The sequence below is a fragment of the Bufo bufo genome, chromosome 6 (genome assembly GCF_905171765.1).
Source record: "Bufo bufo chromosome 6, aBufBuf1.1, whole genome shotgun sequence".
Taxonomy (NCBI): Eukaryota; Metazoa; Chordata; class Amphibia; order Anura; family Bufonidae; genus Bufo; species Bufo bufo.
The window spans coordinates 414,464,591-414,491,009 of NC_053394.1; the positions used below are offsets into that span (position 1 = coordinate 414,464,591).

General features: G+C 40.3%; 1 protein-coding gene and 1 long non-coding RNA gene across 2 annotated transcripts in view; one reads left to right on the forward strand and one right to left on the reverse strand.

Annotated features, from left to right (window-relative positions):
* Positions 1-26,419, reverse strand: part of LOC121006142 — a 978,004-nt gene that overhangs the window by 765,261 nt on the left and 186,324 nt on the right. The window lies entirely within an intron of this gene.
* The window catches only part of LOC121006139 (alpha-N-acetylgalactosaminide alpha-2,6-sialyltransferase 2-like), a 103,339-nt gene that overhangs the window by 50,307 nt on the left and 26,613 nt on the right, over positions 1-26,419 (forward strand). Inside the window, exons 3-7 of the mRNA XM_040439087.1 lie at positions 174-339; positions 7,901-8,066; positions 8,152-8,290; positions 9,037-9,140; positions 10,169-10,252. Of these exons, the coding sequence (XP_040295021.1) occupies positions 174-339; positions 7,901-8,066; positions 8,152-8,290; positions 9,037-9,140; positions 10,169-10,252 (659 nt within the window). The remainder of the gene's footprint in view (positions 1-173; positions 340-7,900; positions 8,067-8,151; positions 8,291-9,036; positions 9,141-10,168; positions 10,253-26,419) is intronic.

Below are 26,419 nucleotides of genomic sequence, written 5' to 3' on the forward strand. Positions count from 1 at the left end.
GCACCTGCCGGTCATGTTTTTATGATTTCCTTAGTATTGAGCAGGTGATATAATTAGTGTCAATGCATCAGAACTTGAGGACTGGAGTTGAGTAACACTGATCTAGAAGAATTCTGAATAATCTTTAGAGAACCTCTATAAATCCTCAATGTGTTCCTTACACATATTTACAGAAATGTCCAAACCGCACAAGAGATAAGCTCGGGAGTAAGGAATTCCAAGATATGTTTTTGGAAAAAATACCAGTTTTGCAGTGGAAAAAACATGCTCAAGAGTCGGAATACCAAAGACTTAAGAAATACAATGGAGCTCAAGGTTGGGAGGGAGTGACCTGGCAGAGTAAGTTATTTATTTATTTCATGACCATGTCTAATGTCTAGAGCAAAGTGGTCCTTGAGCCCTACAGCATGCATTACTTATACATAAGATGGTTTTAAATGAACATCTAAACCATTAGTACACCCAATGCATTCAGGTCTAGGCATGGTTTGTTCTTCAAAGTCTACAAAAACCAATTAGATGACCATCTGATGAGCTATATGAATGTCCACTAAACAGACTAGCCAAATGATACACTACATGGCCAACACTATGTGGAGACCCAACCATCAAACCTACATGAGCTTGTTGGACATTCCATTTAGAGATGAGAGAATTTCTAAAAAATTTGATTTGGCCGGTTCGCCACATTTTCCGAAAAGATTAGATTCGATCCGAATTTATTTGTGGTAAAAAAAACTGCTATTTCCTGGCTGCAGAGAGCCTGTATAGTGGTGTATAACACTGTGCCTTGCAGTAACACGCATAAGGAGTCTGCTGTGGTAGTGAAACAATACTGTGAGTCAGTATGACATGCAGATGACAGGCGTCACTCTTAGAATCACTGCACACTTCACTTATTTGGGCAGTTACAGGGCCAAAACTGACCAAATAACTCAAGTGTTAACTCAGCCTTACAGGTCGATGTTAGCACCAGGTATAAAGAACCGCGCAGAGGCCCAAGATCCTACTGTAGTGTGAAAGAGCGCACTCCTTTTACACCGTCGTCAGCTGTTTCCACATAAATGTCTACAGAACCTGTTCTATTGAACACTTATACAAGAAGAGCCCCCCTGACAGAGTGGAGAGGGGGTCAGCAGAAAGTTTGTGTTGACGTTACTGTTTAATTTGCCCTTCCTATGATCCATCAGAACAATAACCCCCTAAAAAACAGATCCTGTCTGTTGAGCATCTGCCTTCACTCGGTCAGCATTTGGTCAGTAATCCATCAGTATTGCTAAAGTAAAAAAAAACAGGAGTGGATCTAAAACAGAGATGACACGTGAATGGAATATTTGCATGTCTTCTGTTTTTTGTAACCACTCCTGCTTTTGGCTACCAAATCATAAGCCAATTCTGATGGGACCATACAGGCCTTACAGCTGCTACATAGACAGGATCCGTTGTGCGTCTCATTTTTCCTTCCTTCTGACGGATCAGAAGAAGGTTCAAATAAATGATGATGTCAACTAGGCCAAAAAGGCAAAATAGTGGCTCAGTGATGGAGTGGGGAGGGTGGGAGAACAGCTTGAGAAGTCCACAGAGTGGGCCAATTACATAGTGTTGAGGTAGCAGCAGCATGATGAGACCACAGAGTGGCACAGTGACATAGTGGGGAGGTGGCAGCAGCAGCAGCATGAGGACACCACAGAGTGTCCCATTTACATAGTGTTGAGGTGGCGGCAGCAGCATGAGGAAGCCACAAAGTGGCCCAGTGACATAGTGTTGAGTTAGCAGCAGCATGAGGAGGCCACAGACTGGCAAGGTGACATAGTGTGGAGGTGGCAGCAGCAGCAGCAGCAGCAGCAGTAGGAGCCCACAGAGGTGTCCAGTGACATACTGTTGAGTTAGCAGCAGCATGAGGAGGCCACAGACTGGCAAGGTGACATAGTGTGGAGGTGGCAGCAACAGCAGCAGCACGAGGAGCCCACAGAGTGGCCCAGGGACATAGTGTTGAGTTAGCAGAAGCATGAGGAGACCACAGAGTGGCAAGGTGACATAGCGAGGAGGTAGCAGCAGCAGCATGAGGAGGCCACAGAGTGGCAAGGTGACATAGTTTTGATTTAGCAGCAGCATGAGGAGACCACAGAGTGGCAAGGTGACATAGTGTGGAGGTGGCAGCAGCAGCATGAGAAGGCCACAGAGTGAACCAGTGACAGGTGTGGGAGGTGGGTGGCAATAACAGTACCCGCTGATGGTGGGTGTAAGAAGGAGCACTTGGCATCAGATATGTGGCATCAGGCGGGTTGCAGCATCAGAATAGTAGCTGAGGCAGGTAGCCAGAAGAAACTGGTCTCTTTTGTCAAGGTTTGGGTGAGAAAACATATGGATGATCTAATCTGATGCATCAGGCATTCGTCCTGATGGCTAATCCACGCCTGATTCATCTTGACAAAGGTCAGTCTCTCCACATTTTGGGTCGATAGGCGAGTTCTCCTTGGGGTAACTATGGCCCCCGCAACACTAAACACCCACTCTGATGCCACACTACTGGCTGGGCGGACAGCTTTTCCAGGGCAAACTCGGCCAGTTGCGACCACAAATTCTGTTTGGCTGCCTAGTAGTCCAGCGGATCTTCAATGTGGGGTGGCAGGGTGCTGTCCAGGTATGCCGCCACCTGCTGGTTTAGGTTCTGTTCCAGGTCTAGCTGCTGCTGCTGGTGAGTAGTTTCTTCACTAGGCAGGTTAAGAAAGCTGCTCATCATCGACTCTAGACTCAAGCTGCTGCTGATGGAGCTGGTACTGCTCCTACCCCCCCCCCCCCACCCTGCATCAGTAGCCATGGCAGTAGAACGAGAGCGCAGAGGGCCCCCTGGTCAGACCTGCGAGAGGATGGACGATGGCGCAGATAGGCAGCGGCCAACTGACTACATAGGATGTCTCTATAGTAGTTCAGTTTGTCCTCCCTCTCAGTGGGTGTAAAAAGGCCCCCATTTTGGATCGGTAGCGAGGGTCCAAAAAGGTGGAGAGCCAGAAGTCATCCCTCTGCCGAATGGTGACAATTCGGCTGTCACTACCTTAGAAAGCGAGCATGCAGCAGGCCATTTGCGCAAATGACTCGGAGAGACTCCCTGCCTCCATCTCCACTGCATAATGCCACGGTGATGTAGATGCCATGTCTCCAGTCCCCTGACCAGCCAGATGTTCCAGCATCTGTTCCAGGATATGAAGTAGTGGAATGATGTTGTTCATCCCGTAGTCCTGGCGACTAACAAATAACGTGGCATCCTCGAAGGCAAACGGCACGTGTTGCATGAGCTGCCACTGGCTGACATCGAAGTTACACAGGGGGGTACTCCTGTCCGCTTGGATCCTCAAGAAATCGTTTATGGCCTTTCTCTATTCGTATAGTCGGTCCAACATATGGAGGGTGGAATTGCAACGGGTGGAAAAGTGACATATCAGCCTATGCTGGGGGACCCCGTTCTGCTGCTGCAGCTTAAGGAGGGTGTGCTTGGCAGTGTACGAGTGGCTGAAGTGAATACAAAGTTTCCTGGTCATTTTCAGGATGTCTTGCAGATGGGTGGAAGACTTCAAAAATTGCTTGACAACCAGATTGAACACGTGTGCCATGCAGGGCGCATGGCTCAGCCCTACTTGACACAGCGCCGACACCATGTTCTTCCCGTTCTCGGTCACCATGGTTCTGATTTCGAGTTGTCGCAGAGAAAGCAAGGATTCGATTTCTTGATGATGGACATGGAGCAGTTCCTCCCCTGTGTGACTCTGTTCGCCCAGGCAAACGAGGTGTAGAACAGCGTGACACCACCGTGCCCTGCACATGTGGTATGCTGGAGGAGCACTGTGAATTTTCCCTGCAGTGGAGGCTGAGGACACGGTGGAGGATGAGGAGGCAGAGGCAGACATTGTCACAGGACCAACGGCGTGAGAACGTGAGGCGGAAGCGGCGTCACCTGGCGAAGTTGCTGGTTTGGCTGGGCAGGAACCACATTTATCCAGTGGGCTGTAAAGGACATATATTGTACTTGACCATAGTCACTGCTCCACAAGTCGGCGCTGCCGTACACTTTGGCAGACACTGACAGGCTCAAGGACTGGCCAACCTTCTGTTCTACATGTGTGTGCAGGGCTGGTACTGCCTTTTTGGCAAAGAAATGACGGCTTGGGACTCTCCACATCGGCTCGGCACAAGCCAACAGTTCTCTGAAAGGTGCAGAGTCCACCACTTGGAAAGGTAGGGACTGCAGCACCAGCAACTTGGCCAGGAGCACGTTCAGCTTCTGCGCCGTTAGATGAGTGCAAGCATACTGTTGTCTCCTGGAAATCGCTTCGGTGATCGATTGCTGACGGAATGACTGACATGGAGTAGGAGGGCGAGCAGCAGGAGCATCAGGACCAGCAGATGATGGGAAGGACAGACAGCTCCCTTCGGCTGAGGTGGAGCCTTGACTGCCTGAGATCGGGTGCGTGCCACTGGGTGATGCAGCGGTTGCTGCGGCAGGCTGGACCACCACATTGGAACCACGGTTCTCCCAGGCCTCTTTATGGTGACGTTGCATATGTTGACGCAGGGCTGTGGTGCCAACATTGGCATCCTGGCCACGCTTCACATTCTGCCCACAGATTCGGAAAATGGCCATGTTCACCTCCTCTGGTGGCTTAACCAAAAAACTGCCACACCGCCAAGTAGGTGATTTTACCCCCAACACTCCGCACTGACTGACTGCTACTGCCGCTGGCTCCATGAACGCCTGCACCACTACTTTCCGGGCAGGTAGGCTCCTGCACAGCGGGTGGTCTACCCTGGGCAAGTTTGGCTCCCAACCTCCCACTGCTGCCACCCTGCTGACTCCCGGCCATGCTACCGACTTGCTGGCTCTGCTGCTGCCTTACGAGCAAGCTGCCACACTCCTCTCCCGATGACGATGAAGCCCCTTTGACACCCGGCTCCCAATTTCGATCGGCTACATCATTATCGAGTACTGTCTGCACATCACTGATGTCCTCCTCAACGGTCTCTGAGCCAGGAGCCTGACCGCTCGCAACACCAGCTCCCACGCCACTCTCCTCATCACTACTTGCCCGCCTACCGGTGGAAGCGGTGGATGTCTCCTCCAGATCTTGGCTGGGCAGTAGCTGCTGACTGTCCTCTAGTAGCTCATCCTCGCTGTATAGTGGAGCTGAGCCCAGGGCCGGCGCCACCAGTAAGGCGACTTAGGCAGTCGCCTAGGGCACCATGCAGCAGGGGGCACCCGGCGCCAGTTGCTGTAAAAAAAAAAAAAATATTGCTTATATAAGTTGGGGGCGGCCGGCGGCGCCGCCTGAGCGGCTTAGGCTGAGCGCTTGCCGCTCTAAAGAATCCTGCTCTGTGTTGTTGTTAATGTAGCGTGGCCGAGCTCTGTTCGGTCCGCGGTACAGGAGCTTTTGTTTCCTGTACCCGGCCGGACTGACAGGAAGTGCTCACTTAGTGTGCACTTCCTGTCAGTCCAGTGGGGTACAGGAAACAAATGCTCCTGTACCGCGGATCGAACAGAGCTCGGCCACGCTACATTAGAGGTGGGGGTAGAATGAGTGACAAGGGGGGGGGAGAATAATGAGTGACAAGGGGGGGGAGAATAATGAGTGACAAGGGGGGGGAGAATAATGAGTGACAAGGGGGGGGAGAATAATGAGTGACCGGGGGGGAAATAATGAGTGACAAGGGGGGGGGAAGAATAATGAGTGACAAGGGGGTGGAAATAATGAGTGACAAGGGGGGGGGGAGACTGCAGCCAGAGAGCAGATCATCTTATTGTCCTGGTGGTAAGTAGACAATGCAATATGTTTATTATGTAATTGTTTAGTTATTAATACTACATTGGAAACTAATTTACCTCACATCCGTGTGTGTTTTGCGGATCCACAAAACACGGACAGCGGCAATGTGCGTTCCGCACTTTGCGGACCACACATTGCCGGCACTATTGCGGACAAGAATAGGACATGTTCTATTTTTTTCAGGATCGGAATTGCGGATCCGGGTCCGCAGTTCCAGATCGGGGCCGCACGTTGTATGGGCCCGCAATTCCTTTCCGCAAAAAGAGACAGCTACAAGAAGCTGGATTAACTAAGGGAAACATAGCAGTTCTTTTAATTAAAAAACTGAGAAAGGGGTGGAACATGATATGGGCAGATCATCTGATAAGGGGGGGCGTCAATTTTTATCTTGCCTAGGGCGGCAAAAATCCTTGCACCGGCCCTGGCTGAGCCCACAGCATATAATACTTCTCTGGCTGAGGGAACAGAAAAGGACAGAGGAGGGTTGAGGACAGGTGAGGGCCATGTCAACTAAGGGTTGTGTCTGACGAACCCAACTCTTGGCTGGCGGTGTCTGATGTCACTTGGGACGAAGTGGATGACCGAGTCAACCATTCAAGAACCGCTGGGTTGCTGGTCAAGACACGACCGCTAGCTGACACTGGAAGCTCAGGCCTCTGGAAGTGACTCCTGCTGCCATGCCCCCTTACTCTGCTGCGACCTGTCCCTGCGCCAGAAACATTTAGGGCTCTGCCCCTTCCCTGTGCAAGGCCTTTCACTTCTCTGTCTCACATACTGTTAGATCAAATAAGTAAATAAAAAGGAAATTAATACACCCCAAAAATGGCAGTAATTTTGTCACTTTACCACACAACGGCAAATAATACATTTTTTTTGCCACTAATACACGCCAAAAAAGGCTTCAGAACATATAACTGCACCGCTGAACGGCAAATAATACTTTTTTTTAACACTAATACGTGACAAAAAAGGTTTTAGAACATATAACTGCACCGCTGAACGGAAAACAATACTTTTTTTCCCCCCCTAATACACGCTAAAAAAGGCTGTAATTTTTTCACTTCACCACACAACGGCGATTAAGCCCTTTTTTCCCACTAATACATGCCTAAAAAAGACTTTAGAACATATAACTGCACTGCTGAACGGCAAATAATACTTTTTTTTTTGCGACTAATACACGCCAAAAAGGGCTGTAATTTTCTCACTTCACCACACAACGGCTAATAGGCCCTTTTTCCACCACTTATACACGCCAAAAAAGGCTTTAGATCATATAACCGCACCGCACAAGGGCTAATAAGACATATAAATATTTCCTAGTAATATACCCTGTTAATGGCTGTATCACACAGCACTTACACCCCAATAAAAAGAATGGTTTGCTGGAATTACAGAAGTTTCTATTGCAAACCTAAAAGCAGCAGTATAATGGCAATGTGGATCCCCAGGCAGTGCAGCAAGGTGTAATAGGATTGCTCCTATTACCCAGGCTGTACACTCCCCTTTCTGGACCCTGTTCTCCTTTTATACTGTGGAATAATTCCTCCCTATCCTTTTCCTACACTTCTAATGATCTTTCCCTCAACTTCTATACAGCAAAATAAAAGTTTTAAAGTCTTTCCTAGCACTGTCCCTAGCGCCTGCTGACATCTCTCCCTGCACTAAATACACTGGAAAATGTCTGAATCCAAGATGGCTGAGGCTATTTATAGGGCAGTGACATCACAGGGCTGGCTGGCTGCTGATTGGCTGCATGCATGGCATTGTGGGTGATTCCTCGTTCCCAGAGTTCCTTGCTCCATGTCCTCACACGTGCAGCAGCCATTTTAGGAAAAGAAGCAATTCGTTACCACAAAGCGTGAGGAAATTCAGATTCGGTGCGAATCAAATTTTTCCTGAAATTCTGATTGAATTCCACTTCGTCAACTGCGATTCACTCATCTCTAATTCCATTCCAAAACCATGGCCGTTTAAATGCAGTTGGTCCTTTTTCGGCTATAACACCCATAGCCAAAATCATGACAAGCACACAGATGGAAACTAGTCACATACTTAATACTTTTTCCTATATGTTTCTCCAGTTATTAAGGAATCACTTAACATGTTGAACTCCACGGGTAATGTCTACATGTTCGATACCTGGAGAGGGCAGAAGCCTTGTATTCGGTGTGCTGTGGTGGGCAATGGTGGCATTTTGAATGGATCTGGAATGGGACAAGAGATTGATTCCCATGACTATGTCTTCAGGTATCAAGCTTCACTTATAAAATTCACCACAAAGACCATGATTGTAGCCTGTTCCTCATGTTCTATTTATTGGCTTAACTTTCAGGGTGAATGGTGCCATTACGAAGGGTTTTGAGAAGGATGTTGGCGAACGAACTTCGTTCTTTTCATTCTCAACAAATACATTGATGAACTCATTAAATTCATATGGGAATAAAGGATTCAAGATGGTTCCCCGTACACCGGTAATGCAAAATATACACACTTATTGGCATTGTTACCAAAATTTTGGCTGTAGGCATCTTAAAGACTCAAGAGTCAAGTACACCACCCTCAGTGCCATATGTGGATACACATCCCTGCATCTTGGGCCACTCTCCATAGTCAACCAGGGTAGAAGACTTTGCCCCCTTGGATCAGGTGGGATTTACTACATTTCCCTTTTCTTTGTGATCCCTATTACACTACTCATGCAACATTTACAGATGCTTCAGGTTATGCCCCTTTTGTCTGTCATGTGACTAAAGGTCCTACTTGTGGGCAGGCCGAGAAGAGAGTTTGGCCTGAGTATTCAGGGGTAGGATGTATCTCTGAAAATTCCATCACAGAATGCTGAGCTTGTCATATGGACTCATCAGTTTACCATCATAAGGGGGCAGCACTATTTTATTTTTAACCTTAGGCTGTAGAATGCTAGAATGACCCTGAACCACTAGTTGGTTGTAGCGTCCATTGTTCTTCTGTTGAAGATGACCACTCTATTCACAGATACCCTTCGGTTTTTAAAGGGGCAGTCTGGGCAAAACTGATACAATTTAAGTCCAGGGCCAGAGTGGGTGGGGCTTTCCTTTGTTTTCTTTGAACCATGAGTCATGCTCCACCCCTGAGGAGCGTATTCATGATTGTTTCTGTAGATAAATTGTTAGCTTTGCTCCAAGTATTGTGCCCTAGTCACGGTCTAGTTTCTAACTACACACTTTCATCTCCTCAGGAAACCCGCTATGTCATCTTACCGGATCATGACAGAGACTATTTAATGGTGCGGGCAGCTCTCACAAACACCATTATTGATCGGGGTTGGGACAAGGGCAAAGAGTAAGTCTTTTTGTCTTAACTAGATTTCCTATTAGGTGGAAAAGACTTGGAACTTCCTAAATACATCACACTAATTATCCTGAGTTTCTGCCTGTATTATACTCCAGAGATCCATTCACAATTCTACAAGCTTTAGAGCTGAAATCTCATAATATTTCCCTATTTATAGCAGCAACTATTCAAGTATCCGATGCATAAAAAGCTTACTGCCCAATGACAGTGTATCAGCTCAGCTTCAAATTAGGGGGCGTCTGACAACAAGCCTGCTGACTGTTTCTAATCAGACATTAGATATGTCAACCAAGAGATATACAAAAGACCAGAACTCCTATATCTTAGGAGAGCAGGTCTCAGTTCTACAGAGTCAGATCCTACAGAAAAATGAATTGCTCCTGTAAACAAGCAAAATGGTGGTCATGACAGCAACGCTAATCTCCTTTGGTATCCTAAACCAGGAATGGAATATCAGCCATATTGCTTGTAAATAATGATATCCTTAAAAGGGGTATTTCTATTTATAGGATTTATAGCCTATTCATAGTATAGGGCAAGGATGGCCAACCTGAGGCTCTCCAGCTGTTGCAAAACTACAACTCCCAGCATGCCCAGACTGCCTACAGCTATCAGCCTACAGCAGGGCATGGTGGGAGTTGTAGTTTTACAACAGCTGGAGAGCCGCAGGTTGGCCATGCCTGGTATAGGGCATAAATACTTGATAGTCCAACCTCTGGAACCATTACTATCAGGAGGTGCAGTGACCCCAGTTTGCTGATTCCCATTCCCTGCCATCTCCATACAGTTCAATGGAGAGGTGGCCATGCTTGGTTATTTCTGTATCTCCTATTGACTTTAATGCAAAGAGTCACCTGCAGGTGTAGGTACCTCTCCACTGAAATGTATAGAGTATGCGGGTAACAGAAATTGGAAGATGAACGGCACCCAATAGGTGAAGTCCCAAAGGTGAGACCTGCACTTGTCATACATTTGATATAACCAGATATTAACCTCCCTCTCTTTTCCGTCCATAGTCCTTCCCACTATTTTGGCAAGAACCTGACCACAGAACATTTTAAGATCCTGCACCCCGACTTTATGCGATACCTCAGAAACAGGTGAGTTCTTGACTCTCACCGATATTTTCCTGAAAAGCTACATTATAGGATAATGGGTATACATATATGCATGAGATTTTATGATACTCTTATGGGGGCAAAGTGGTTATCCACATTATTTGGTGCTGTTATTGGCTCTATTAATATGACTGTGATTGTCCAATGGCTGGCATTGTTATGTGAACAGAATAATTAGAATTGTTATGGGGACAGAATGACTAGCACTGTTATGAGGACACTGTGGCTGCTCTTGTTATGGAGGAGAATGACTAGCACTGTTATGGGGGTAGAATGACTAGCACTATTATGGGGGTACGATGACTAGCACTATTATGGGGACGACGACTGTGGCTGACACTGTTATGGGAGTAGAATGACTAGCACTATTATGGGAGTAGATTGACTAGCCCTGTTATGGGGGTACCATGGCTGCCACTGTTATGGGATACGATGACTGTTCTGGGGGGACTGTGCCTGCCACTGTTATGGGAGTAGAATGACTAGCACTGTTATTGGGGTACCATGGCTGCCACTGTTATGGGAGTAGAATGACTAGCATTGTTATGGGGGTAGAATGACTAGCACTATTATGGGGGTACGATGACTAGCACTATTATGGGAGAGGGACTGTGGCTGACACTGTTATGGGAGAATGACTAGCACTGTTATTGGGGTACTGTGGCTGCCACCGTTATGGGAGTAGAATGACTAGCATTGTTATGGGGGTAGAATGACAAGCACTATTATGGGGGTACGATGACTAGCACTATTATCGGGGAGGGACTGTGGCTGACACTGTTATGGGAGAATGACTAGCACTGTTATGGGGGACTGTGGCTGACACTGTTATGGGAGTAGAATGACTAGCACTATTATGGGAGTAGATTGACTAGCCCTGTTATGGGGGTACCATGGCTGCCACTGTTATGGGATACGATGACTGTTCTGGGGGGACTGTGCCTGCCACTGTTATGGAAGTAGAATGACTAGCCATGTTATGGGGGTAGAATGATTAGCACTGTTATGGGGACAATATGGCTGCCACTGTGATGGGGATAGAATGACTATCACTTTTTGGGGTATTGTGACTGGCTTTGTTAAGGTGGTAGAATGACTAGCAGAGGTATGGGGCCAGTATAACTAGCACTGTTATGGGGTGTTGTGCTCGCACTCTTATGTGGGTAGAATGACTAGCACTGTTATGGGGCAGAATGACTAACACTGTTATAGGGTCACTGTGCTTGCCACTGTTATTGGGGGCAGCATAGCAGTTATTAATATAAGAGCACAATGGCTGTCAATGGTATAAGGGCACTGAAGCTGGCCCTGTAATGGCAGCACTGTGGATGTCACTGCTATTGGGGCACTGTTGGTTGTACTTTTTTTGTGAACTGTCTGGCACTGTTATGGGGACACAGTAATTGATACTGATATGCAACACTTTGGCTGTCACTGGTTTTAGGGCATTGTAGTTAATACTGTAATGGACGCACAGTAGCTGCCACTATTATGTGGTTGTTATTGTTTTGGGGGCACTGTAGCTGATACTGTTATGTAGCCATGTGGACGGCACTGTTGAAGAGACACAATGGCTGGCACTGGTCTGGTACTGGAGCACCAGGATCGGCATAAATATGGAGCAATGTGTCTGGTACTGCCATGGGGGCACTGAGACTGGCGCTATTATGGAAGACCTCTCCAATCTCCATTCTTCAAAAAACTATTCATGGGTTGACTACTGAGTACAGGGAGGAGGCAAATGTAAGCAGTTGGCTGTGAGAACTGGTTTCCTTTATGGGAACTCCTTGTATGGCTCCTTTATCTCAGTGTATACATTGGTGTGTCTTGTTTATCTGCCATGGAGGATTACTGACCTATTCATTAGGCACCGGCTGCCATTAAGATAAAATACTTTTTTCCATTTTGACATCTGCCCTAGGTTGACACAGTCAAAGCTATAAAGGGAATTCAGGAAAGAACTTCCTGTAACAAGACCCTTAAAACCAGAAGCAGCATCAGCGGGGTCTTGAACATGGTGGTCAGTCCAACAGAGATCAAGTAGTCACCAAAAGAATCTTTACAACAACGGGTGACCACACAGTCATGGGTAGGCTGAGACCTCCTTGGGTCAAGATTAGTGACATCACCGTGTCTGGTGAGGTGACACGACATGATTTGAGAGTTCAGTTGCTCAGTCATCAGCTAATGTTCCTTAGGATCCTAACCAGCCTAAATCTCCAACTTGCCTGACCACTTAGTCTGTCTTGTTCTACTAGATTACTTCTGGAGAACCCATAGGGGTAAGTTCCCCCCATTTTAATATTGGAAGGCACTATATTACACCTATATTTAGAGGGCTAAAATGTCATAAAAGAACATACACAATAATTTTATTTGTTGGGACTTCACTAGAAGCCGCCCTAGTGCATCTTCACCAGGTCTCTGGCCTATCATGATGACTTCATCGTGGACGGATTGACCAAATCAGTCAACTTCTTCGTCAAGTAATGCTGCCTGCTCTGCTATATCTGACACCCATACCTCTACTACATCTGTATGGAAACACAATAGGGCTCTTGTCTTGTACTTTGCTCTCTTTTAATGAATGTCATGACTAATGAGCTTGGGACCGTAAAGAACATGACTCAACAGAGGTCAAAGTCACCGTTTATCCCTCGTGATTCCAGAAAGGACATAATAAATCAAATGATTTCTGGCATGTTATACCCCTCATTGTTCTTTATCAAAAAGAATTATTCACAAATGCGTATTGTCTATTATATAGACTTCACTTCCAAAGGTTATAGAGATATAAAGATAATGACATTAGATTTATAGTTTTGTACATAGGAGCGGCATTATTGTAGTTACATTCTTGCACATAGGAGCAGTATTATAGTAGTTATATTCTTGTACATAGGAGCAGTATTATAGTAGTTATATTCTTGTACATAGGAGCGGTATTATTGTAGTTATATTCTTGTACATAGGAGGCAGTATTATAGTAGTTATATTCTTGTACATAGGCAGTATTATAGTAGTTATATTCTTGTACATAGGAGCAGTATTATAGTAGTTATATTCTTGTACATAGGGGCAGTATTATAGTAGTTATATTCTTATACATAGGAGGCAGTATTATAGTAGTTATATTATTGTACATAGAAGCAGTATTATAGTAGTTATATTCTTGTACATAGGAGCAGTATTATAGTAGTTATATTCTTGTACATAGGAGCAGTATTATAGTAGTTATATTCTTGTACATAGAAGCAGTATTATAGTAGTTATATTCTTGTACATAGGGGGCAGTATTATAGTAGTTATATTCTTGTACATAGGAGGAGTATTATAGTAGTTATATTTCTTGTACATAGGAGCAGTATTATAGTAGTAATATTCTTGTAAATAGGAGCAGTATTATAGTAATTATATTCTTGTACATAGGAGCAGTATTATAGTAGTAATATTCTTGTACTTAGGAGGCAGTAATTTAGTAGTTATATTCTTGCACATAGGAGCAGTATTATAGTAGTTATATTCTTGTACATAAGAGCAGTATTATAGTAGTTATATTCTTGTACATAGGAGCAGTATTATAGTAGTTATATTCTTGGACATAGGGAGCAGTATTATAGTAGTTATATTCTTGTACATAGGAACAGTATTATAGTAGTTATATTCCTGTACATAGGAGCAGTATTATTGTAGTTATATTCTTGTACATAGGGGCAGTATTATAGTAGTTATATTCTTGTACATAGGAGCAGTATTATAGTAGTTATATTCTTGTACATAGAAGCAGTATTATAGTAGTTATATTCTTGTACATAGGAGCAGTATTATAGTAGTTATATTCTTGTACATAGGAGCAGTATTATAGTAGTTATATTCTTGTACATAGGAGCAGTATTATAGTAGTTATATTCTTGTACATAGGAGCAGTATTATAGTAGTTATATTCTTGTACATAGGAGCAGTATTATAGTAGTTATATTCTTGGACATAAGAGCAGTATTATAGTAGTTATATTCTTGTACATAGGAGCAGTATTATAGTAGTTATATTCTTGTACATAGGAGCAGTATTATAGCAGTTATATTCTTTTACATAGGAGGCAGTATTATAGTAGTTATGTTCTTGTACATAGGAGCAGTATTATAGTAGTTATATTCTTGTACATAGGAGGCAGTATTATAGTAGTTATATTCTTGTACTTAGGGGCAGTATTATAGTAGTTATATTCTTGTACATAGGAGCAGTATTATAGTAGTTATATTCTTGTACATAGGAGGCAGTATTATAGTAGTTATATTCTTGTCCATGGGGCAGTATTATAGTAGTTATATTCTTGTACATAGGGGCAGTATTATAGTAGTTATATTCTTGTCCATGGGGCAGTATTATAGTAGTTATATTCTTGTACATGGGGCAGTATTATAGTAGTTATATTCTTGTACATAGGAGCAGTATTATAGTAGTTATATTCTTGTACATAGGAGCAGTATTATAGTAGTGATATTCTTGTACATAGGAGCAGTATTATAGTAGTTATATTCTTGGACATAAGAGCAGTATTATAGTAGTTATATTCTTGTACATAGGAGCAGTATTATAGTAGTTATATTCTTGTACATAGGAGCAGTATTATAGCAGTTATATTCTTTTACATAGGAGGCAGTATTATAGTAGTTATGTTCTTGTACATAGGAGCAGTATTATAGTAGTTATATTCTTGTACATAGGAGGCAGTATTATAGTAGTTATATTCTTGTACTTAGGGGCAGTATTATAGTAGTTATATTCTTGTACATAGGAGCAGTATTATAGTAGTTATATTCTTGTACATAGGAGGCAGTATTATAGTAGTTATATTCTTGTCCATGGGGCAGTATTATAGTAGTTATATTCTTGTACATAGGGGCAGTATTATAGTAGTTATATTCTTGTCCATGGGGCAGTATTATAGTAGTTATATTCTTGTACATGGGGCAGTAATATAGTAGTTATATTCTTGTACATAGGAGCCAGTATTATAGTAGTTATATTCTTGTACATAGGAGACAGTATTATAGTAGTTATATTCTTATACATAGGAGCAGTATTATAGTAGTTATATTCTTGTACATAGGGGCAGTATTATAGTAGTTATATTCTTGTACATAGGCGACAGTATTATAGTAGTTATATTCTTGTACATAGGAGCAGTATTATAGTAGTTATATTCTTGTCCATGGGGCAGTATTATAGTAGTTATATTCTTGTAAATAGGAGCAGTATTATACTAGTTATATTCTTGTACATAGGAGGCAGTATTATACTAGTTATATTCTTGTACATAGGAGCAGTATTATAGTAGTTATATTCTTGTACATAAGAGGCAGTATTATTGTAGTTATATTCTTGTACATAAGAGGCAGTATTATAGTAGTTATATTCTTGTACATAGGAGGCAGTATTATAGTAGTTATATTCTTGTACTTAGGAGCCAGTATTATAGTAGTTATATTCTTGTACATAGGAGACAGTATTATAGTAGTTATATTCTTATACATAGGAGCAGTATTATAGTAGTTATATTCTTGTACATAGGGGCAGTATTATAGTAGTTATATTCTTGTACATAGGCGACAGTATTATAGTAGTTATATTCTTGTACATAGGAGGCAGTATTATAGTAGTTATATTCTTGTCCATGGGGCAGTATTATAGTAGTTATATTCTTGTAAATAGGAGCAGTATTATACTAGTTATATTCTTGTACATAGGAGGCAGTATTATACTAGTTATATTCTTGTACATAGGAGCAGTATTATAGTAGTTATATTCTTGTACATAAGAGGCAGTATTATTGTAGTTATATTCTTGTACATAAGAGGCAGTATTATAGTAGTTATATTCTTGTACATAGGAGGCAGTATTATAGTAGTTATATTCTTGTACTTAGGAGCAGTATTATAGTAGTTATATTCTTGTACATAGGGGCAGTATTATAGTAGTTTTATTCTTGTACATAGGCGACAGTATTATAGTAGTTATATTCTTGTACATAGGAGCAGTATTATAGTAGTTATATTCTTGTACATGGGGCAGTATTATAGTAGTTATATTCTTGTAAATAGGAGCAGTATTATAGTAATTATATTCTTGTATATAGGAGGCAGTATTATAGTAGTTATGTTCTTGTACATAGGAGGCAGTATTATAGTAGTTATATTCTTGTACATAGGAGCAGTATTATAGTAGTTATATTCTTGTACATAGGAGGCAGTATTATAGTAGTTATATTCTTGTACATGGGGCAGTATTATAGTAGTTATATTCTTGTAAATAGGAGCAGTATTATAGTAGTCATATTCTTGTACATAGGAGTGGCAATTATAGCAGTTATATTCTTGTAAATAGGAGCAGTATTATAGTAGTTATATTCTTGTACATAGGAGTGGCAATTATAGTAGTTATATTCTTGTAAATAGGAGCAGTATTATACTAGTTATATTCTTGTACATAGGAGGCAGTATTATACTAGTTATATTCTTGTACATAGGATCAGTATTATAGTAGTTATATTCTTGTACATGGGGCAGTATTATAGTAGTTATATTCTTGTAAATACGAGCAGTATTATAGTAATTATATTCGTGTACATAGGAGGCAGTATTATAGTAGTTATATTCTTGTCCATGGGGCAGTATTATAGTAGTTATATTCTTGTAAATAGGAACAGTATTATAATAATTATATTCTTGTACATAGGAGTGGAAATTATAGTAGTTATATTCTTGTAAATAGGAGCAGTATTATAGTAGTTATATTCTTGTACATAGGAGGCAGTATTATAGTAGTTATATTCTTGTACATAGGAGCAGTATTATAGTAGTTATATTCTTGTACATAGGAGGCAGTATTATACTAGTTATATTCTTGTACATAGGAGCAGTATTATAGTAGTTATATTCTTGTACATAGGAGCAGTATTATACTAGTTATATTCTTGTACATAGGAGGCAGTATTATACTAGTTATATTCTTGTACATAGGAGCAGTATTATAGTAGTTATATTCTTGTACATAAGAGGCAGTATTATTGTAGTTATATTCTTGTACATAAGAGGCAGTATTATAGTAGTTATATTCTTGTACATAGGAGGCAGTATTATAGTAGTTATATTCTTGTACTTAGGAGCAGTATTATAGTAGTTATATTCTTGTACATAGGGGCAGTATTATAGTAGTTTTATTCTTGTACATAGGCGACAGTATTATAGTAGTTATATTCTTGTACATAGGAGCAGTATTATAGTAGTTATAATCTTGTCCATGGGGCAGTATTATAGTAGTTATATTCTTGTAAATAGGAGCAGTATTATAGTAATTATATTCTTGTATATAGGAGTGGAAATTATAGTAGTTATATTCTTGTACATAGGAGCAGTATTATAGTAGTTATATTTTTGTACATAGGAGGCAGTATTATAGTAGTTATATTCTTGTCCATGGGGCAGTATCATAGTAGTTATATTCTTGTAAATAGGAGCAGTATTATTATAATTATATTCTTGTACATAGGAGCAGTATTATAATAATTATATTCTTGTACATAAGAGCAGTATTATTGTAGTTATATTCTTGTACATAGGAGGCAGTATTATAGTAGTTATATTCTTGTACATAGGAGGCAGTATTATAGTAGTTATGTTCTTGTACTTAGGAGCAGTATTATAGTAGTTATATTCTTGTACATAGGGGCAGTATTATAGTAGTTATATTCTTGTACATAGGCGACAGTATTATAGTAGTTATATTCTTGTACATAGGAGACAGTATTATAGTAGTTATATTCTTATACATAGGAGCAGTATTATAGTAGTTATATTCTTGTACATAGGGGCAGTATTATAGTAGTTATATTCTTGTACATAGGCGACAGTATTATAGTAGTTATATTCTTGTACATAGGAGGCAGTATTATAGTAGTTATATTCTTGTCCATGGGGCAGTATTATAGTAGTTATATTCTTGTAAATAGGAGCAGTATTATACTAGTTATATTCTTGTACATAGGAGGCAGTATTATACTAGTTATATTCTTGTACATAGGAGCAGTATTATAGTAGTTATATTCTTGTACATAAGAGGCAGTATTATTGTAGTTATATTCTTGTACATAAGAGGCAGTATTATAGTAGTTATATTCTTGTACATAGGAGGCAGTATTATAGTAGTTATATTCTTGTACTTAGGAGCAGTATTATAGTAGTTATATTCTTGTACATAGGGGCAGTATTATAGTAGTTTTATTCTTGTACATAGGCGACAGTATTATAGTAGTTATATTCTTGTACATAGGAGCAGTATTATAGTAGTTATATTCTTGTACATGGGGCAGTATTATAGTAGTTATATTCTTGTAAATAGGAGCAGTATTATAGTAATTATATTCTTGTATATAGGAGGCAGTATTATAGTAGTTATGTTCTTGTACATAGGAGGCAGTATTATAGTAGTTATATTCTTGTACATAGGAGCAGTATTATAGTAGTTATATTCTTGTACATAGGAGGCAGTATTATAGTAGTTATATTCTTGTACATGGGGCAGTATTATAGTAGTTATATTCTTGTAAATAGGAGCAGTATTATAGTAGTCATATTCTTGTACATAGGAGTGGCAATTATAGCAGTTATATTCTTGTAAATAGGAGCAGTATTATAGTAGTTATATTCTTGTACATAGGAGTGGCAATTATAGTAGTTATATTCTTGTAAATAGGAGCAGTATTATACTAGTTATATTCTTGTACATAGGAGGCAGTATTATACTAGTTATATTCTTGTACATAGGATCAGTATTATAGTAGTTATATTCTTGTACATGGGGCAGTATTATAGTAGTTATATTCTTGTAAATACGAGCAGTATTATAGTAATTATATTCGTGTACATAGGAGGCAGTATTATAGTAGTTATATTCTTGTCCATGGGGCAGTATTATAGTAGTTATATTCTTGTAAATAGGAACAGTATTATAATAATTATATTCTTGTACATAGGAGTGGAAATTATAGTAGTTATATTCTTGTAAATAGGAGCAGTATTATAGTAGTTATATTCTTGTACATAGGAGCAGTATTATAGTAGTTATATTCTTGTACATAGGAGCAGTATTATAGTAGTTATATTCTTGTACATAGGAGGCAGTATTATACTAGTTATATTCTTGTACATAGGAGCAGTATTATAGTAGTTATATTCTTGTACATAGGAGCAGTATTATACTAGTTATATTCTTGTACATAGGAGGCAGTATTATACTAGTTATATTCTTGTACATAGGAGCAGTATTATAGTAGTTATATTCTTGTACATAAGAGGCAGTATTATTGTAGTTATATTCTTGTACATAAGAGGCAGTATTATAGTAGTTATATTCTTGTACATAGGAGGCAGTATTATAGTAGTTATATTCTTGTACTTAGGAGCAGTATTATAGTAGTTATATTCTTGTACATAGGGGCAGTATTATAGTAGTTTTATTCTTGTACATAGGCGACAGTATTATAGTAGTTATATTCTTGTACATAGGAGCAGTATTATAGTAGTTATAATCTTGTCCATGGGGCAGTATTATAGTAGTTATATTCTTGTAAATAGGAGCAGTATTATAGTAATTATATTCTTGTATATAGGAGTGGAAATTATAGTAGTTATATTCTTGTACATAGGAGCAGTATTATAGTAGTTATATTTTTGTACATAGGAGGCAGTATTATAGTAGTTATATTCTTGTCCATGGGGCAGTATCATAGTAGTTATATTCTTGTAAATAGGAGCAGTATTATTATAATTATATTCTTGTACATAGGAGCAGTATTATAATAATTATATTCTTGTACATAAGAGCAGTATTATTGTAGTTATATTCTTGTACATAGGAGGCAGTATTATAGTAGTTATATTCTTGTACATAGGAGGCAGTATTATAGTAGTTATGTTCTTGTACTTAGGAGCAGTATTATAGTAGTTATATTCTTGTACATAGGGGCAGTATTATAGTAGTTATATTCTTGTACATAGGCGACAGTATTATAGTAGTTATATTCTTGTACATAGGAGCAGTATTATAGTAGTTATATTCTTGTACATAGGAGGCAGTATTATAGTAGTTATGTTCTTGTACATAGGAGGCAGTATTATAGTAGTTATATTCTTGTACATAGGAGCAGTATTATAGTAGTTATATTCTTGTACATAGGAGGCAGTATTATAGTAGTTATATTCTTGTACATGGGGCAGTATTATAGTAGTTATATTCTTGTAAATAGGAGCAGTATTATAGTAGTCATATTCTTGTACATAGGAGTGGCAATTATAGCAGTTATATTCTTGTAAATAGGAGCAGTATTATAGTAGTTATATTCTTGTACATAGGAGTGGCAATTATAGTAGTTATATTCTTGTAAATAGGAGCAGTATTATACTAGTTATATTCTTGTACATAGGAGGCAGTATTATACTAGTTATATTCTTGTACATAGGATCAGTATTATAGTAGTTATATTCTTGTACATGGGGCAGTATTATAGTAGTTATATTCTTGTAAATACGAGCAGTATTATAGTAATTATATTCGTGTACATAGGAGGCAGTATTATAGTAGTTATATTCTTGTCCATGGGGCAGTATTATAGTAGTTATATTCTTGTAAATAGGAACAGTATTATAATAATTATATTCTTGTACATAGGAGTGGAAATTATAGTAGTTATATTCTTGTAAATAGGAGCAGTATTATAGTAGTTATATTCTTGTACATAGGAGCAGTATTATAGTAGTTATATTCTTGTACATAGGAGCAGTATTATAGTAGTTATATTCTTGTACATAGGAGGCAGTATTATACTAGTTATATTCTTGTACATAGGAGCAGTATTATAGTAGTTATATTCTTGTACATAGGAGCAGTATTATACTAGTTATATTCTTGTACATAGGAGGCAGTATTATACTAGTTATATTCTTGTACATAGGAGCAGTATTATAGTAGTTATATTCTTGTACATAAGAGGCAGTATTATTGTAGTTATATTCTTGTACATAAGAGGCAGTATTATAGTAGTTATATTCTTGTACATAGGAGGCAGTATTATAGTAGTTATATTCTTGTACTTAGGAGCAGTATTATAGTAGTTATATTCTTGTACATAGGGGCAGTATTATAGTAGTTTTATTCTTGTACATAGGCGACAGTATTATAGTAGTTATATTCTTGTACATAGGAGCAGTATTATAGTAGTTATAATCTTGTCCATGGGGCAGTATTATAGTAGTTATATTCTTGTAAATAGGAGCAGTATTATAGTAATTATATTCTTGTATATAGGAGTGGAAATTATAGTAGTTATATTCTTGTACATAGGAGCAGTATTATAGTAGTTATATTTTTGTACATAGGAGGCAGTATTATAGTAGTTATATTCTTGTCCATGGGGCAGTATCATAGTAGTTATATTCTTGTAAATAGGAGCAGTATTATTATAATTATATTCTTGTACATAGGAGCAGTATTATAATAATTATATTCTTGTACATAAGAGCAGTATTATTGTAGTTATATTCTTGTACATAGGAGGCAGTATTATAGTAGTTATATTCTTGTACATAGGAGGCAGTATTATAGTAGTTATGTTCTTGTACTTAGGAGCAGTATTATAGTAGTTATATTCTTGTACATAGGGGCAGTATTATAGTAGTTATATTCTTGTACATAGGCGACAGTATTATAGTAGTTATATTCTTGTACATAGGAGCAGTATTATAGTAGTTATATTCTTGTACATAGGAGGCAGTATTATAGTAGTTATGTTCTTGTACATAGGAGGCAGTATTATAGTAGTTATATTCTTGTACATAGGAGCAGTATTATAGTAGTTATATTCTTGTACATAGGAGGCAGTATTATAGTAGTTATATTCTTGTACATGGGGCAGTATTATAGTAGTTATATTCTTGTAAATAGGAGCAGTATTATAGTAGTCATATTCTTGTACATAGGAGTGGCAATTATAGCAGTTATATTCTTGTAAATAGGAGCAGTATTATAGTAGTTATATTCTTGTACATAGGAGTGGCAATTATAGTAGTTATATTCTTGTAAATAGGAGCAGTATTATAGTAGTCATATTCTTGTACATAGGAGTGGCAATTATAGTAGTTATATTCTTGTAAATAGGAGCAGTATTATACTAGTTATATTCTTGTACATAGGAGGCAGTATTATACTAGTTATATTCTTGTACATAGGATCAGTATTATAGTAGTTATATTCTTGTACATGGGGCAGTATTATAGTAGTTATATTCTTGTACATAGGAGCAGTATTATAGTAGTTATATTCTTGTATATAGGAGCAGTATTATAGTAGTTATATTCTTGTAAATAGGAGCAGTATTATAGTAGTTATATTCTTGTACATAGGAGCAGTATTATAGTAGTTATATTCTTGTACATAGGAGCAGTATTATAGTAGTTATATTCTTGTACATAGGAGGCAGTATTATACTAGTTATATTCTTAATCAAATTTCTTTTTATTGAAGAAAACGCAAATAGTCATGTGACAAATCAATCACTTAAATACCAGGCGCAGCTGGACAAATGCTTATTCACTAAGCGCATCAATTCAAGTGCAGTGGCGACATGACTCAATAACACATTAACATGTGCATAAAAGTAATTAATACGGAAAAGTAAAGACAAGACATGGGAAGAGGGGAGGGGGAAAAGGAGGTAAGGGGGGGGGGGTAATAGATGTCTATCATATGCTTCGTGTGAATCTAGAAGTTGCGATAAAGCTTCCAAGGGGACCATGTTTTGATAAACACTGCTCTAGAGTGAGTCTCCCAGTGTGCAAGCTCCTCAAACCGGTAAAGCTGATCCACCTTCTCGGTCCACATCAAGAGGGATGGAGGAGAATCATTTCTCCATAACAATGGAATCAATAGGCGAGCTGCTGTTATAAGCATAGTCGGTAGATTTGACCTTGAGGGGGTCAGCGTGTCATTAGGACACCATAACATTAGGAGTTTTGCGTCTATTCTAACCTGGTTTTTACAGGTCTTATTTATAATAGTTTCGATCTCTATCCAGAAAGGCCGGATCTTTTCACAATTCCACCATATATGAGAAAGAGAACCAACATCTCCCCCGCACCTCCAGCAACGGTCGGGGATATCAGAATTGATCTTATGAAGATATTCTGGTGTTTTATACCATCTTGTGAGCAATTTGTAGGAGTTAGCTTGTATCTTAATGCAACGGTTGAATCCGTGCGAGTGTGTGAGGATAAAAGCTTTCTCAGGTTCTGACAAAGTTATGGATAACTCCTTCTCCCAAGCTGAGAGAAACCATAGATCTGGAGGGGCGGAGGAGAGCAGCTCCTTGTATAATGTGGAGAGAGGCTTCCGCGGGCGTTGGCCTACTGAAATCTTCCCCTCCATCCATGAGGGATCATTTGTGGGTCGTGGGACCTTTTCAATAAGCTTTAGGTCCTTTTTAAAGGCCATAACTGCCAAAAAGGAAGCCTTTTGGACCTTTGGAAGAGCGAAAACATCACTCCAATTTAAAGCACCAGACTCAGATATAATATCTTGTAACCTTAAGCTAGATAGTAGGGCCCAAATTCCTGATGGTGCAGTGGTGGCGGGATGAATATGGTCCTGAAGCAGGTGCAGGGGGATATTCATACTAGGGAACTTAAGGACTGAGGCCTGATATAGTTTGGACCACTCTAACAGTAAGCCCTTCCACAAAGGCGAGGCATAAATGTTATTAGCAGTACTTTTCCGCAAACCCCATAAGACCAGTTTATCTTTATAGGTGAGCATATCACACTCCAATTGGGAGACAAGATTGAGAGGGCGCCAGGAGAGGAGGCTTAGAGCTCTGCTTAGCATTGCCGCTTTATAGTAAAGGTATATGTCTGGCAGGCCGAAACCTCCCAATCTTTTCTCCCGAGTGAGGGTGGTGCATGCTATTCTGGGGGACTTACCCGACCATACAAATGCTGAGAAGATTCTGCGGACCTCCACAAAGAAGGAATGGGGTAGCCAAATAGGTAGTGTTTGAATGAAGTAAAGTAGTCTAGGGACAATGAAGGCTTTAATATAATTCTTCCTTCCAATCCACGAAATGAACGGGAGTTTTAGGGATTGCAGGTGTGCTCTAATGGATCTAAGTAAAGGGGCTTGATTAAGCTCGTAAAGGTCCTCAGGATTCGCTGATATATGGGTGCCCAAAAATGGGATTGACTTGGGAGCCCACGAGAATGCCGTGGAGCGTTTGATCATTTCTATGGAAGCGGCTGAGCAGGAAATATTTAGGGCCTGTGACTTACCATAATTGATCTTGAAATTAGAGACCAAACCATATTCCTCAAAAAGAGCTTGGAGCCTGGGAAATGAGGTCGTGGGATTGGACGTGATGACTAAGAGATCGTCTGCGAAGGCAGCTGTCAAGTGAGTATGAGATCCCAAGGTGATCCCTTGTATGTCCGGATCTTGCCTAATTTTAGCCAGCAGTGTCTCCATAACAATAACAAAGAGGGCCGGTGATAATGGGCAGCCTTGTCTCGTCCCATTGGTAATGGGGAAAGTTGGAGAGAGTGTGCCATTGATCCGAATCCTGGCAGAGGGGAGCGAATAGAGTGAGAAGATGGACTAGATGAACTGGTCCGGAAGGCCAAATTTTGACAGTGCCCGAGACATAAAATGCCAGTTGATCCTGTCAAAGGCCTTCTCTGCATCTGTACTGAGAAGGGCTAGCGGTATAGAATTCCGCCGAGCATGCGTGATTAAGTGTATGACGCGGACCGTGTTTTCACTCCCCTGTCTGCCAGTGACGAATCCCACCTGTTCCCTATTAATAATGTCAGGGAGAACCGACTGCATCCGATGGGCCAAAATCTTAGCCCACCATTTCACATCAGTGTTCAAAAGCGAAATAGGGCGGTAGCTCCCGCAGTTTAGGGGGTCCTTATTTTCTTTGTGAATTACTGTGATATGGGCCGATAGCGATTGTGGGGGGAGGGAACCTCCTTGGAGTAAGTAATTACAAAGGATGTTAAAATGTGGGATCAGGATGTGCTTAAAGGTTTTGTAGTAGGAGATGGTAAAGCCGTCAGGGCCTGGGCTTTTCCCGGAAGGTATGGAGGAGAGGACCTTGCTGATTTCAGAGTCCGTGATAGGGGATAGGAGCTGGGCCGACTGTGATGGGGTGATAGTAGGCAGCTGGAGGGAGGAGAGAAACTTCTCAGTCGCTTCCCCTATTTGGGCTGGCGAGAGTTGGTTTGGTGGCTCTAAGTTATATAGGTCCCTATAGAAGGCACAGAAGGAATCTGCTATGTCTGGGGTACTTTTATGTAACGTACCTTTGGCATCCTTGACAGCTGCGATAAAGGAATCGGCTTTCTGTTTTTTAACTAAGGCTGACATTAGCCTATTCCCTTTATCTCCATGGGCATATGACCGAAATTTGGCCCGTAAAAGTAGTTTGGCTGACGTGACATTCAGCAAATTCTTAAGCTTTGTGCGAGCCTCTGACAGGTCCGAGGCACATCTAAGGGCCTGCGAGTTTTTGTGCGTTATTTCTAGCGCCTGTATCTGGGAGAGGAGGGCCGCCACTGCTTGGTTCCGCTGCTTTTTAATATGAGCCCCTAGAGCTATCAGCTCACCTCTTAGAACCGCCTTGTGGGTCTCCCAAGTGATGGAGGGGGAGGGCGCGTTCGGGCCTAGGGGGTTAAGTGTGAAAAATTCTGTTATGGTAGAGGACAATTTAGCGACATGGGAGGGGTCAGAGATAATGGTGTCATTAATACGCCAATTCCATTCCCTCTTTGGGAGGTCCTGCAGAGAAACGCTCAGAAATACCGGGGCATGGTCAGACAGGGTGATGTTCCCTATGTGGGATCGGATAGCCCTATTAGCATGGGTTTTAGACAGGAATAGATAGTCAAGTCTATGGTAGGAGGATTTAGCAGCTGAGTAGAAGGTGTAGTCCTTACTAGAGGGGTTTGTGGTGCGCCAAATATCTATTACACCAAGCCTATGTAAGGCGAGTTTGAGGCGCCGTAGCTTCACATGTGTGATGGCGGACTTCCCATTTGAGGAATC